At 38.0% G+C, this 16,291-nt stretch overlaps 1 protein-coding gene across 2 annotated transcripts in view; it reads right to left on the reverse strand.

Moving 5' to 3' along the window:
• Positions 1–16,291, reverse strand: part of LOC137394585 (cytoplasmic tRNA 2-thiolation protein 2-A-like) — a 54,072-nt gene that overhangs the window by 36,268 nt on the left and 1,513 nt on the right. The window contains exons 2-9 of one of the 2 annotated variants that reach the window (XM_068081317.1): positions 15,610–15,674; positions 14,021–14,095; positions 11,484–11,622; positions 9,012–9,072; positions 8,687–8,796; positions 7,967–8,073; positions 7,083–7,218; positions 6,652–6,783 (exon numbers count right to left, since the gene is read on the reverse strand). In XM_068081317.1, the coding sequence (XP_067937418.1) occupies positions 6,652–6,783; positions 7,083–7,218; positions 7,967–8,073; positions 8,687–8,796; positions 9,012–9,072; positions 11,484–11,622; positions 14,021–14,095; positions 15,610–15,665 (816 nt within the window). In that variant the 5' untranslated portion in view covers positions 15,666–15,674. The remainder of the gene's footprint in view (positions 1–6,651; positions 6,784–7,082; positions 7,219–7,966; positions 8,074–8,686; positions 8,797–9,011; positions 9,073–11,483; positions 11,623–14,020; positions 14,096–15,609; positions 15,675–16,291) is intronic. The other variant, XM_068081318.1, reaches the window with a different exon arrangement.

Raw genomic sequence — 16,291 nt, forward strand, 5'->3', positions numbered from 1 at the left:
GTCTGTCAGCGAGGGATCTTCGTACCAGGTACCGATCTTCACGGATAGTCGTCTTCTTGGGTCGTCCAGCAGAGTAGGTGGGTTTAAGACTGCCATTGGAGGTCCAAGTCTTGATTGCTGTGTAGACTGTCTTCTGAGAACAACCAACTTCCGCAGCTATCTGTCTTTGGGTCTTTTGCTGTTTGTGAAGGTGCAGAATGATGGCTCTTCTCTCTGTAGATAACACTTTAGGCATGGTAAAGTTCAAAGTCAAACTGAGTTCAAAGTTAAACTGAGAATGAATAAGACTTCAAGTGTCCTGCTTTAAATATGCAACAGTCAGCAAATTGCATAACTGAAATGCCATCATGATGGGATTTAGGATATTTCACTTTTTTTGAAATTTGACAAGCAGTAAACTTTCTCAGCTGGGAAGGTTTGTGCTAACCTGTTATAACCAGATTATGTACAAGACCAGATAAAATTGCTAATCTGTTTAATAGGATTAATATAAATCACTCAGAAATGATTGTGTTAAATCAATCAATGCATTGTTTGAAAGCACATCTTCTGCTGATCAGATTGATATATAATATCTGGCATGGCATCATAATTGGCGGAAAATAGAAAGCAAATGGAAGATCCATTCGATATAGAGTGAACAAAACAATGTGATTCCAAGTTTATGCACACCACAGTATGTTTTTTTATAATAGCGCACTATTGATTACATGTATATATACAGAAATAAACTGGCTTTACAGCCCTGTTTTCAAGGTTTTCCTGCTTTTGTCTATTCAAAGGCAATGAAAATTATTCTGGGAATGACATAAACTAGGAGGGTTGGGTGCCATGAAGCAACATAGAGGCCAGTAAATGTAGTAATAAGAGAGCCGTGACACGGGGATAACTCCTGTCAGCAGGATTCATGAGCTAATCTTATCATGCACAAAAGAGAGAAGACGACTACTGTACTCGGTTACTTGCAACTCATTTCTCTGAATGTCTGTTACAAAATGTTTTGAGCATATTTCTTTGAGGATGAAACAGCGGGTAATGGCAAATAATGAAGGCATAGCTTGCCTTAAAATCACAGCCAAACCTTGACATGCGAGTGCCCCAACATATGAGAAACTGGAGATACGGGACAAATTTGAGATACGAACGTACGAGACAGTTCCTGATTCGGCCGTTATAGTAGGTAATCGAGTACAAAAGCCGAGTCACTTAGTCTTTTTCGTCAGATCAGTTTGAAAAAGTTTTAGAAAGGCCGACTAAATGGTGAAGTGAAAGCGAGGCAAAAATAGCCAAGCCAGAAGATAGTAAAAATGAAAACGAAGACAAAATTTGAATTAAGTTTAGGGTAAGATTAAAATTACTTTGAAGGATGCGTTTAGTAAGCTAAATTTATTAATGTTAAATTTGAAGTTCATGTTACATTAAGTAGCATCACAAAAGTGTGCTGTACCAGATGTGTTGCTGTCACACAGCCATTAGCCACTACACCTGTCTCAAAGGTAAGAATTCCATACAGTGCGGCACATAATCTTACATTTTATTGAAGATCATAACCACTAAATAGTTAGGGTATTTGTTACTTTGCGAGCTGGGTGGGGAATTAGAAAAATTAAAAACACGCTTTTCCATCGTACTATCCAGTTTTGGGTGCTTTTTTTAAAGGGTGGGAATGAATCAATTTATATTTAGTTATTTTACAAATGAAATGTTGCTTTGAGATACAAGAGATTTGACATACGAATGCATTAACCTTGTATGTCGAGGTATGACTGTACCAAAAAGCATGAACAAACATTTTTGGATTATTTGCAAATCCTCAAAGGAGTCTAGTAGCTGCTGTGAGACACAACGTGAAAGTAACAAGGAGAGAGGAGGGCTGAGATCATGGAAACTGGAGTGACCGGACTAAATAACTAAAGATGAAATATAAAAGACATCAGATATAAAAAAAATATAAATAAGATATACCAATAAAGTTCATGACAATAAAGTTCACATAGTCTATGTTCTGAGACTAGCTCTACATATCTATCAGCACATCTACCTGTACACTGTTCCTTGCCGGTATCTCCAAGGCTACACCTTTGCCTTTTGTCATTGATTATTGCTTTATTAGCTTAATTTGTTGTAAATAATTGAGTCTATTCCATATAATTTTTTGTACAATGTGGTTTATATAATGCATTGGATATATGCTATATAAACCACAATTACCTGAAGTATTCATTATAGCTTTAGAACGAATTACACAAAATACTTTATTCCTTATAAGAATATTTGCTTCAATATACGATTGTTCTAACATATGAAGAACATTTCCAAACAAATAAACTTTGTACATAGATGATAGACTACTGGAATATGCTAGCAGGTGTATATAACTTTGTACATAGAGGATAAACTACTGGAATATGCTAGCAGGTGTATATAACTTTGTACATAGAGGATAGACAACTGGAATATGCTAGCAGATGTATATAACTTTGTACATAGAGGATAAACTACTGGAATATGCTAGCAGGTGTATATAACTTTTTACATAGAGGATAAACTACTGGAATATGCTAGCAGATGTATATAACTTTGTACATAGAGGATAAACTACTGGAATATGCTAGCAGGTGTATAGAACGCCTCTACCACCAGAAGGCTAATCAATTTCATTATAAATTCTATGCATGTCCAGATGAAGCTAGAAGAAAACTTTTTGATATTAGCTAATCATTTAAAGGTTGATTTGAAACAAAATTCACATTACAGTTATTTGGTATGAAAAGATTCACCATGTCTTACTCTGTTGTGTTGAAGGTGCAAAATATGTGGGAATGTGATTACAAGCTCTTAAAAGCTCAAAAGCGAACAGTTAATTGCAGCCACACGAGACCGCCGTAGTTTGGATTCTCTTTCCAAAACGGCTCAAATCTGACGTGGCTGTGTTAGATGGTTTCCGTTTACACTTTCGTGCAACCTTATTCGTAGAAATATTTCACAAATATACTTCAAACATTCAATAAAACCATGTCTATTGTTCTTACGCGTCTATTTTATCATCATTTTAATGCTGTCACTTTTAGCAGTGATATCTTATAACTTACCGTAAAAGTTCATTTAATTTTTTAGCCTTAGCTTGAAGGAGTACATATCATTGTCTGATAATCATGACGAGCCTGTTGTTCATTTGTGATAATCGAAAAGTGCTGCAGAAATTATTTGCGAAGTATTGGGTCACATGATCAGATTATGACTTGCCGATTAGACCAAACCGAAACAAAACTGTAAAGTAGCGAGCATTTATATTTGATACGGGGTCTTCGGTAGAACCGAAGTTTTGTCATAAACTAGTGCTACAATAAGTTTGATATTGAGCTTTTTATTGCCCTTTCAATTCACGGGAGAACATCACGTGACTAGACGATAACCAAATTTCATGATTACGTCAGAGAAATAAAGCGATTCAAATCTATGGCGGCTTTTCGTTTTTGAGCTGTTAAAAGCTTGTAATCACATTTCCACATATTTGGCACCTACAACACAACAGAGTAAGACATGGTGAATCTTTTGATACCAAATAACTGTAATGTGAATTTTGTTGCAAGTCAACCTTTAAAGCTTTTATGTTCCATTGCAAGAACCTTTCAGGTAAAACAATCTATAGAATTTATTTTATTTATTTATTAAATTTAGAATGATTCACTAAATTTAAATACAATGATAGTGTAGTGACACCCGAGTGCGCCAGCACTAGCACCTAAGTACTACACTGGGCCAACAAGCAGATCATGTTTCTATAGGGTGCTAGAGTAGAGTGATGGTTGTGCGAGGGTTATGTCAAGGCTGTATCTGTAAGAGGTCACGGTCAAAAAAATATATTAAAGCGTTTTAAAACAAAAATTTATGCATATGTGGCAACAGTAAAACAAGACCTGCCATATATCCCCAAATATAAGGCAATTATGCAATGCAAAATTGTTTTTACAAAATTTAGCTGTCCGGGTTATATAAACGTAACTCTGATTGAAAGCAAATGAAATGACATTATGCTAACTTAACTTCAACAACTACAACTCAATCCTATTAGCTCAACTTTATTAATAAACTAGAAGAATTCCCAGCGTTGCACGGGTATTAAGAACCAGCTTATAATGTAGTTGCCTGCCACTTACCATTAGCCTGGCACATTGCCAATGGCTAATTTAAGTAAGCTAGTTATCTACGACTCTTACTAATACATAGAATTAACGGAGAGTGGTAGTGTATTTTCACACACATAGCAACACGCGTGTATCTCGCCCAAAGAATCCATCAATCTCGCTTAGCTAAATTGGTATGGCATTTACCGGGCAAACAGGAGTTTCTGAGAGCAAATCTTCTGCTATACGGATTCTTCATTCCAATATTTTAATAGCTGGACAAACTGAACTACATACAGACTTTGCGATTTATATATATAGAAGTAAAACAACCATAATGGTTACAAATATATGGTAAAACCAAATATATGGTAAAACCAAATATTTAACATTGGCGCACGTCTAAGTTGCCATAAAATCTGACCAAACTAATTAGCATAAAATTGTACATCGTCTGATGCCATGAAAAGGCCACTAATATGTTGCAGAATGAGTTCAGACACTTTTCTGTCCTATTCATAATATCATGGTGGACAAGTTGAGCATGTTCCGAGTGAGACGAATTATCACTATTACTATAGCTTACAGCATTATTATTACTGTTAAAGATAAATACTCACTCATTACTACTATTGCACAATAGATAGTCATCGGAAGTCAAGTGATTTATAATTTGTGAACTCTATGTAGTTGTAATAAGTCTGATCATCACGAAGAATAAATAGCTATAAAAATGCGCTTTTGAAAAGTGAAGTTAAGGTCAACATGAGATACAAACATGTTTTCCATTGATTGATCCAAACAGATGATTGTTTCCTTTTGATTAAGCAGAAACACGATATGCTAATTATATAACTAGTCACCAATCAAAAAAGTTTTGTATTAAGCATGCAAAAGCCGCTCCATTTCTGCTACCTTTTGCTCTGATGGATACATATGGTGTGTTACAATTTATAAGGCGGGGTTATACGCAAGTTTTTATAAACTACCTGATTTCAGGACTATTCTTCTAGGGTCAGAATATATGTGAGATTAGCTTATATGCGGAGATATATAGTATACGCAGGCACGAGTGCGATGCTATTGGTCGCTAAGACAGTTTCCATGGCACAAAGATGGCGCATCGCACGAGTGTTTCGCTTGATGACTCTGAATCACGACAGCATCAGAGTGGCACGGCTTTTGCCGACATTGCAACACCATACGGGGATGTGTCGCCACCCGAATGATTTGTTATCAAGTGCAATGTGGAATCATTGTGCCTGGCAGTAAAATTTATCCTAGATCTGAAAGACTAAAGACGGAAGAACTCTAGTGTGCAGTTAATACAGTAGACATTCCGATAACATAAATTCCACTTAATGCAAATAATTTATGTAAAGTTTTTGCTTTGTATTATGTAAGAAATTCCATATGACATCAAGCGTCGAGTCGGTATAAGTTCTCTAATTCGATTTGAATAATGAGAGTCCTGTAGTTGGCCTTAAAAATATCGCTTTCTTTTTTGCCGCACTTGGGATAGAACACTACATATAGGGGCATGTCTATTATATATACTAGTAACCTTGCAGTCTAGTGCGCTATAGGAGATCGTCAGATGTGCTGATAAAGCAAAGAGAATAAATATGCACACAATTATTCAAAAATACTTATAAAGAGATCAACCGGTGTAGTTGGTAAAGTGTTGGTTTACCAGCTGAATGTCATGAGTTGGAGTCTCATCGAAATCAATATTTTATCTTAACCTGCAACCATGGCTTTGGAAAAATGGACGAACAGACAGACTGCTCGTACTATAGTAAATATATGTTTTTGTTTTACTGTATTTTAAACATATACAATATTTAGTTCTTTGCAGCGTAGACCTTGCTCTCGAGATAAAAGTGAAAAAATCGATTTAAATAGACATTGAAGGTTTGCGCTCCCCTTAACATAAAATTACTGTAATCATGGACCATAAACCGAGCGAAAGTTATAAGAAAAAGGATAAAAGTTGTGGATACAAACAAATAACACTACAGAGATTGCAGTTATTTAATTAAAAATTTAGCTTGAGTTTTTTCCTATTTGAAAGGACTAAGGGGTGAGTTTGCGACAATCTTGAAATGGATTAGGCAATTTACAAGTATTTTACTGTTCGTATAGCGTAAAATACCAATAGTATAAACGTTCCTAAAACGGATTATTTACGTTGAATTTTAGTGGATTTATCTTCTGTATTTAAACAGCCAGTATTATATTTCCTTTTGGGTGATTATAACTTACCTTAGTTGTAAATGAAACTCTGGTGGTTATAACTTACCTTAGTTGTAAATAAAACTCTGGTGGTTATAACTTACCTTAGTTGTAAATGAAACTCTGGTGGTTATAACTTACCTTAGTTATAAATGAAACTCTGGTGGTTATAACTTACCTTAGTTGTAAATGAAACTCTGGTGGTTATAACTTACCTTAGTTGTAAATGAAACTCTGGTGGTTATAACTTACCTTAGTTGTAAATGAAACTCTGGTGGTTATAACTTACCTTAGTTGTAAATGAAAGTCTGGTGACAGCAGTAATGCCATTGAATCTATTATACATAGCAACCTCTTTGTCGGTAAAGTCTTTTAAAGGTCGCATGATGTACACAGAGCTGTCTCGATCGTCGAGTAGAGACTAACAACAACATATGTCCACCATTAGCCATTTATACAAGCTACCGCTGCATATACATGTACCAATTATAATGGAAGCAATCATTTAATCCAAACTATCCATTGGGTGATGACCCTTAATCTCATCACTCCATTGGTATCTTTCAATAGGAACTGCAGATAATCAGAAATTGACAGAACATACACAAGTAGCTAGAAACACTGCGTCTACATTGTGTCTACTGACAGTTGGCCACAAGTTAACATGCCATCACTGCACTTCAGAGCATAGGTTTTCTATGTGGGAGCTGATAGACTTACTGTATCATATGATATATGAGCTCCTTTACCCATAGCCATGTTTGATAGGAAAGCTATAGAAAGCCGAGAAGACGTATCCGCCACAATGACCTTGGAATAGCCTTCAGCTTTAGCCACTTGTATCATAATCTCACGCCTGCGTATTCAAAGGTAAGTGAGTTTAAAAAAGAGTTAGGAAGAGTGCTTTAAAAATTTGTCTTTGACCTTGCCTAATATCTCACTGGCATACCAGCTTGCATCACGAAGAAGAAACAACTTATCATCAATAAAGTTCTGTATTGATGATAGTAGCTGAATGTTGTAGTCAGTGCTCTGTTATTCTAGCTCATTCACAGCTTATCTATCTCTGAATGACAACTGGACATTAAAGGAAGTAATGGCATCAGGTGAGAACCCACAAAATAACATTTCAATTAATAAAACTCTTCATCAGGTCTTTGAATCTAATAGAACACAGTATATACTAGACTGACGCAGCGCACCAGCAAATATTGAGGTTTTTCCCCATTGAAATTTCTAGCCTTGTTTAAAGGGCAGAAATCTAGTGTTCTGTGCAAATGCATTTGACTTTTCAAACTAATAGAATGATGAACAGAGTAAAAATGAAATCTACCAGGTAGAATTAGCTACACACTGGTTAGCTTGAGAGCCTAGTAGAAATCCAAATTACACGTTAATGGTATAAGGTGCTTTGGCTAATCATTGGTGAAGCTTTTGGAGAGCGCTTTGATTTTTACAAAGTGTAACACATAAGAAATAGGAAAACTAGATCAGAGTAGTTTGGATGTTGATGATCTCAAAAACTTCAGTGGCCAATGAGACAATAAATAAGTGAGGTTGATGCAGAGATTACACTTCAATGACACGCACAAGGAAAGCCTTACCGAAGAGTACATAAGAGCTGTTCCTTGGCTGTAGCAGTCTCCGCAGCATGGAACAATTGATTCAGCCTTTCTGTAGGTGTTCTGTCACCAACGATTTCATCACACAACTAGCAAATACCATAGAGTTAGTATCCACACACAACTAACAAATACCATAGTGTTAGTATCAACACACAACTAGCAAATACCATAGAGTTAGTATCAACACACAACTAGCAAATACCATAGAGTTAGTATCAACACACAACTAGCAAATACCATAGTGTTAGCATCGACACACAACTAGTAAATACCATAGACTTAGTATCGACCCACATCTAGTAAATATCATAGAGTTAGTATCGACACACATCTAGTAAATACCATAGTGTTAGAGTTTCTTAGAAAAAAGAGGTATGGCAATAGAGACGAGAGCACGGTAGCTGCCATTTGTTGGAGGTATGAAATTGCAAAAAGTGAAATCTGTTGGGTGATGCAAAGCGATGATTGGTAAATAAATCGTGTCTTGCATGTTCACTTTTTCAAAAAAATAGTCAGAATTTGCCACCATAAGTATTGACAGTCACATAATTTAGACAGAAGGTACAGAAGACAGACTCAAATGCCGACTATCATTCCAAGTATTCCTTTAAAAGAGCTTTTCATAGAGGTTTGAATTGAGCTGACATGACGCAAACTTAATGAGCGAATTTAACAAAAAAGATTGAAAGCTTGGTGTACCTGCTCAAGCTTGACAATGTGGTATGGATACTGGGAAATGGTAAGCTTTTCTTTAATAAACTCAAGGTCATCCTGCTGACAGCTGCGTGATGATCCTAAAGCTGCACCTTCTACAATGTAAAGGGTGAAGTAAATCCATCTACAGAGCGTGCCTCATATTACAGAGCCCTCTATTAGCTGCATCGGCACAATGCTTCGGGAGATGAAAAACCAACTCTAACATGTCTTCGAAGGTAAGTTCACTATATTCATAAGAGCTTATTGCATTAAACCAATGTAGAGTGAGTAAACAATGTAAGACATTGAATATAGTGCTACAGCTCACCGTCTATGTAAAGAATTCCTGGCAAAAATCTCAATTTCTTTTGAGCTCTCACACTCTTGCCCTATCAACAAAGCAAAGCAGTGATACTACACAACAACAACCATGACAATGGCCCGTCAGTAACTGTTCTGTAGTGTTAGTTAAGAACTAGAGCAGAAGCAGCCGAGTGCGTGAGTAGGTGAAAAATTGGAAATGAAGACGACGATTAACAACACAAAGTAGGAGGTTAAAAGTCACTTTACTGCCGACACATTTCAGGGTTAGCAAAAGACAATCTCTTTCACTTCATAAGCCTCTTTTAACACTGTTAAAGCCAATTTAAAAGGGAAGACAACTTTCAATTTGTCTAACTGCTTAAGCAAACTTTTTTACTGTTTCACTAGGGCAAACCTTGCGAAATTATGGTATAGTTAGTTTTGTTTATCTTTGTGAATAATTAATCTAATAATACTAACAGGAGTTGGTTTTAATCACAAATTCAATTATTAATGGTTAAAGGTTGACTTGCAACAAAATTCATATTACAGTTATTTGGTATCATAAGATTCACCATGTTTTACTCTGTTGTGTTGTAGGTGCAAAATATGTGGAAATGTGATTACAAGCTCTTAAAAGCTCAAAAACGAACAGTTAATCGCAGCCACATGACAGCCACACATCGCAGCCACACAGTTTGGATTCGCTTTCCAAAACAGCTCAAATGGGACGTAGTTGTGGTAGATGGTTTCTGTTTACACTTTCATGCAACCTCATTCGTCGAAATATTTTCCCAAATATATTTCACGCATTCAATAAAACCATGGCAATTGTTCTTACGCGTCAATTTTATCGTCATTGTAATGTTGTCACTTTTAGCACTAATATCTTATAACTTACCGGAAAAATCGTTAAACTTTTTAACCTTAGCTCGAAAGAGTGCATATCATTGTCTGATAATCATGACGAGCTTGTTGGTCATCTGTGATAATCGAAAAGTGCTGCAAAAATTATTTGCGAAGTATTGGGTCACATGATCAGATTACGACTTGACGATTGAATAATGCCAAAACAAAACTGTAGAGTAGCGAGCATCTATATTTGATACGGGGTCTTCAGTAAAACCCGAAGTGTTTGTCATAAACTAGTGCTACGAGAAGTTTTATATTGAGCCTTTTATTGGCCTTTCAATTCACGTGAGAACATCACGTGACAAGACGCTAACCAAACTGTAATGACTACGTCAGCGAAATAAAGAGATTCCAATTTACGGCGGCTTTTCGTTTTTGAGCTTTTAAGAGCTTGTAATCACATTTCCATATATTCTGCACCTACAACACAACAGAGTAAGACATGGTGAATCTTTTGATACCAAATGACTGTAATGTGAATTTTGTTGCAATTCAACCTTCAACGAAAACTTATGATTTAGGTAGTTGTCCTCTCAAAACCAAAGGCTGTTAAGAGGAGACAATTCAGCACAAATAAATGATAATGCTCTTCAGAGCGACGATGAAGAAAACTAATAGGTATCGGTATAATGCAACTAATGCAGGTACAAACGAGTTCACAGCTGTATCCAAACTTTGCTATTAAAATAGATCATGTTTGCCATCATCTTCCGTGAAGTATTTCAAAAATGGCCTGTATTCGGAACAGTCAATAGTGAGAATCATACACTGCCATTAGCTAGGATATTGCATGATTGGAGATGCTTGAGCCACTGCATACATATAAAGCATAATCCAAACTGATTGACTACAAACTTAAAATTAAAAGGATAACTTTTCATGAAGAAACTCCAAGCAGCTTTTTATTTTGTAAAACTATTAAAAAGCTAACATTAGAGTGGCTATGATGAATTTGGGTCACCTACATTGTACACCCGTAAACACATGCGTGCATGCAGATGATCATAGACACACAAACACTCATAGACACACAGATACCCATAGACTCACGGGTCCTCATAGACACAGTTACTCATAGACACACAGATCCTCATAGACACAGTTACGCATAGAAACACAGATACTCACTCATAGGCTCACAGATCCTCATAGACACAGTTACTCATAGACGCACAGATCCTCATAGACATATGAATACTCATAGACATACAGATACCCATAGACAAACGGATACTCATAGACACGGATACTCATAGCCACATGAATACTCATAGACACATGAATACTCATAGACAAACGGATACTCATATCATAGACAAACGGATACTCATAGACACACGAATATTCAGAGACACACGGATACTCAGAGACACGCAGATACTCATAGACACCCGGATACGCAGACACACGAATACTCATAGGCATACGCGACAGTACACCCAAACACAAATGCTCGCGCGCACGCATGCACAAACGAATGCGCCCATGCATAAATGCGCGCATACAGATATTCATGGATGGGCTCGCACTAATATACAATGGGTTGCTGACATACCACAACGTTACAAACTGTAGAATCACATACCTCCATAACAAGATGTAGTAGCGCGGACGAGGCAGGCCCTCCTGAGAAGGCGATCAATACTCTCTCTCCATCTCGGATGATCTTTGACTTGCCGAAAGCAGACCTGAACTTGTGTGTGCAATGCTGCAGGAAACAGTCCCTGTAACAAAAACACTTCTAGTACTCTTCAACTGCCCCATACAGTGTATGAAACACAGCACTGTATTCTCTCATCCATCATGAGTCAAAATAATGCAAGAATTTAAAAGAAAGCCGTCACATAGCCACTATCACTAGAGAATAATTGAAGGCAAAAAGTTAAATAGAAAAATCAAAATTAATTTAGGAGAACGGAGCAATAATCTGGAGAACTTAACGACATTTACAAGTCCCTATAAAGTGCTGAGTTGCTAGGGACTTGCACTAAGACTTGCACTAGGGACTTGCACTAAGACTTGCACTAGGGACTTGCACTAGGGACTTGCACTAGAGACTTGGACTAGGGACTTGCACTAGGGACTTGCACTAGAGACTTGGACTAGGGACTTGCACTAGGGACTTGCACTAAGACTTGCACTAGGGACTTGCACTAGGAACTTGCACTAGGGATTTGCACTAGGACTTGCACTAGGGACTTGCACTAGGGACTTGCACTAGGGACTTGCACTAGAGACTTGCACTAAGGACTTGCACTAGGGACTTGCATCTAAGGACTTGCATCTAAGGACTTGCACTAGGACTTGGACTAGGGACTTGCACTAGGACTTGGACTAGGGACTTGCACTAGGACTTGACCTAGGGACTTGCACTAGGACTTGCACTAGGGACTTGCACTAGGGACTTGGACTAGGAACTTGCACTAGGACTTGGACTAGGGACTTGCACTAGGACTTGACCTAGGGACTTGCACTAGGTTTTGCACTAGGACTTGCACTAGGGACTTGCACTAGGGACTTGGACTAGGGACTTGCACTAGGGACTTGCACTAGGGACTTGCACTAGAGACTTGCACTAAGGACTTGCACTAGGGACTTGCATCTAAGGACTTGCATCTAAGGACTTGCACTAGGACTTGGACTAGGGACTTGCACTAGGGACTTGGACTAGGGACTTGGACTAGGGACTTGCACTAGGGACTTGCACTAGGGACTTGCACTAGGGACTTGCACTAGGGACTTGCACTAGAGACTTGCACTAAGGACTTGCACTAGGGACTTGCATCTAAGGACTTGCATCTAAGGACTTGCACTAGGACTTGAACTAGGGACTTGCACTAGGACTTGGACTAGGGACTTGCACTAGGGACTTGCACTAGGGACTTGCACTAAGACTTGCACTAGGGACTTGGACTAGGGACTTGGACTAGGGACTTGCACTAGGGACTTGCACTAGGGACTTGCACTAGGGACTTGCACTAGAGACTTGCACTAAGGACTTGCACTAGGGACTTGCATCTAAGGACTTGCATCTAAGGACTTGCACTAGGACTTGGACTAGGGACTTGCACTAGGACTTGGACTAGGGACTTGCACTAGGGACTTGCATCTAAGGACTTGCACTAGGACTTGGACTAGGGACTTGCACTAGGGACTTGCACTACGGACTTGCACTAGAGACTTGGACTAGGGACTTGCACTAGGGACTTGCACTAGGGACTTGCACTAGGGACTTGGACTAGGGACTTGCACTAGGACTTGCACTAGGACTTGCACTAGGGACTTGCACTAGGACTTGCACTAGGGACTTGCACTAGGACTTGCACTAGGACTTGCACTAGGGACTTGCACTAGGGACTTGCACTAGGGACTTGGACTAGGAACTTGCAGTAGGGACTTGCACTAGAGACTTGCACTAAGGACTTGCACTAGGGACTTGCATCTAAGGACTTGCACTAGGACTAGGGACTTGCACTAGGACTTGGACTAGGGACTTGCACTAGGGACTTGCACTAGGGACTTGCACTAGGGACTTGCACTAGAGACTTGCACTAAGGACTTGCACTAGGGACTTGCATCTAAGGACTTGCATCTAAGGACTTGCACTAGGACTTGCACTAGGACTTGGACTAGGGACTTGGACTAGGGACTTGCACTAGAGACTTGCACTAGGGACTTGCACTAGGGACTTGCACTAGGGACTTGCACTAGGGACTTGCACTAGAGACTTGCACTAAGGACTTGCACTAGGGACTTGCATCTAAGGACTTGCATTTAAGGACTTGCACTAGGACTTGCACTAGGAACTTGCACTAGGACTTGGACTAGGGACTTGCACTAGGGACTTGCACTAGGACTTGCACTAGGGACTTGGACTAGGGACTTGGACTAGGGACTTGCACTAGGGACTTGGACTAGGGACTTGCACTAGAGACTTGCACTAGGGACTTGCACTAGGGACTTGCACTAGAGACTTGCACTAAGGACTTGCACTAGGGACTTGCATCTAAGAAATATAAACAGCAAAACAGTGAATTTATAATAACAGGAGACAAAGGATGGGCTGAACTCGCAAAAACTTGAAAAACATAAAAGTGTTGAGGAGTAATCGCTGCAGCTTACCGACAAAAGGCATCATTTACTCGTATCACCAACTGTGGCGAATTTTTCTTGCACTTCATACACACCTTCTGCACCCTTAAAAAACAACCAGGACGGCTGAGAACAAAGCAAAGAACAATAGATTTACAGAAGTGGTAAACTATAGTTCGAACAATCAGTGTTAATGAATATACGCAGTTAGCCCTAATTTTAAATTAGCACTGAAATAATTACCAATAACTTGATATAAAAACCAGCAACCATTTAAAACAATTCTAAATATTCAAAAAAGTACGTAAATTATAACAACTATATTTGATAATAGTTCAACTTGCCCAACCCCTAAATGATTAACTTGGGTGATCCTAGAGGTTTTCAACAGCAAAGGCCAACTTTGGTATTGTTTCTATCTAGTTAATCTAGGACAACCTAATCTTCACTTAAATTCAAGCTGCTAAAAATACATTCTATTGCTGCTAAACATCCAACATGAGATGTATTTAGCCATCTAGCTGGTAGCAGGGATGAGTGGAACTCAAACATTAATGCTGCAACAACTGCAAATCTGCAACAAAACATCTCATTGAGAACCTTCATTCAACTCTTGACTCTAAAAAATACTTCTATCGCACACCATATACATTAGACGCTGCAGCAATGTAAACAATCCATTTTGTAAAAGTTTACGTTATAGGAATTTTACGTTACAGGAACAGTGTAATACATGCAAATTGCCTAATCCGCTCCAAGATCTTCCAAAACTCACTTCTTTGGTTTTTCCAATCGGAAGACCAGACTTACCTTTTTAGCTAAATGACTGTACAGTAGTGTACATTAACTGTAGTATTCTTGGTTTGTATCAACAACTTCGCTTCTTTTTTTCATCACTTTCACTCGATTCATGTTCGATGATCGCAGTAATTTTACGATGAGTGAAGGAGAACACACACTTTCAATGTCAATTTACCTCGAAGTTTTCTTTCATTCTAGACAGCAAAGCCTATTTTGCTAAACGTAAATAATAAAAAATATTTTATACATCTAAAATAAAGCAAAACAAAGATATAATTTATCTATAATAAAAGCAGTGTTTATCTCTCCGTCCATCTATTTGTTGAAAAGGATCTCGAGGTAATGATAAAAGATAGCTTTCGGCTCCAACTCGTGACAGTCAGATCGGTAAACCGACACCAACATCTACATGGAATAATTGCGCTGCTACTTATTACTGTGCTTTATCGACACACGTCCCGATTTCTCACGGAGAACTAGACTGCCAGAATACTAGTACATATATATACGGAGATAACCATATACGTTGTTTTCTCTCTAAAGTATGACAAGAGGGAGAGTGATATTTTTAAGGCTAACAATGAGATGTTAAAATCGAATTTGAAAACTTGTGCCAACTTCACACTTTACATGAAATTTTTTATGTTGCTCAAAGCAAAAACTTTACATAAATCCTTACATTATGTAGAATTTCCATTATGTGGAATTCCCACTATAGGAGCGTCTACTATATAATGGTTTTTAGAAATACCATTAAAGGTATATTCGATAAAAAAGTTAATTGACAACTGACAGTTCAGGAAAATTGTGTAAAGTACCTGGGCACTTCTCTGGGAGGTTCCAATATCTCCCCCTCCTCGTATGTGGAGCACATTGTATATGCCTAAAATAAAGTCAAAAATATAATAGATGCTTCTACATACCACTTTCTTTCCCAAGTGCGGCAAATGAGAAAATGATACCTTCAAGTCTAGCTATTGGACTCTTGTTATTTAAATCAAACTTAAATCAACTTGACACTTTACATTATCTGGAATTTTTCACATATGTAGCAAAACTTTACATAAATTCTTTATTTTTAGTGGAATTTACATGGAGATTTACGTTGGAGGTCAAGGACGGTGTATGCTGTATTTTGTATCATTTAAACTGTGTGCATCACATTCTTGGCACAATAACTCCACACAGCATCTGGGTATCCAAAATTAGTCTGCACAGACTTGTGTATGCAAACAGCTTAGCTTTTCTGAATGCTCCATATAAGAGATACTATATGCCTCTAAAGTTCTCTCGGACTTGGCACACATTAAAAGATTCCTCTATAACGTAGCAACCTGCTTTTTTCAAAAATGTCCTTGGAGATTTTATATTGTCAGCAAATTCGTTAAGAGTAAATATTTTATTTTTTTGGTTAGGATAGATTGGTTTTATAAAATGATTGAACATATTTTCTTCTCAGAGTTCAAATCAGTCAACCAGTCAGTTTATCGACTTGTGATG

Source organism: Watersipora subatra, chromosome 4 (assembly GCF_963576615.1).
Source record: "Watersipora subatra chromosome 4, tzWatSuba1.1, whole genome shotgun sequence".
Classification (NCBI taxonomy): domain Eukaryota; kingdom Metazoa; phylum Bryozoa; class Gymnolaemata; order Cheilostomatida; family Watersiporidae; genus Watersipora; species Watersipora subatra.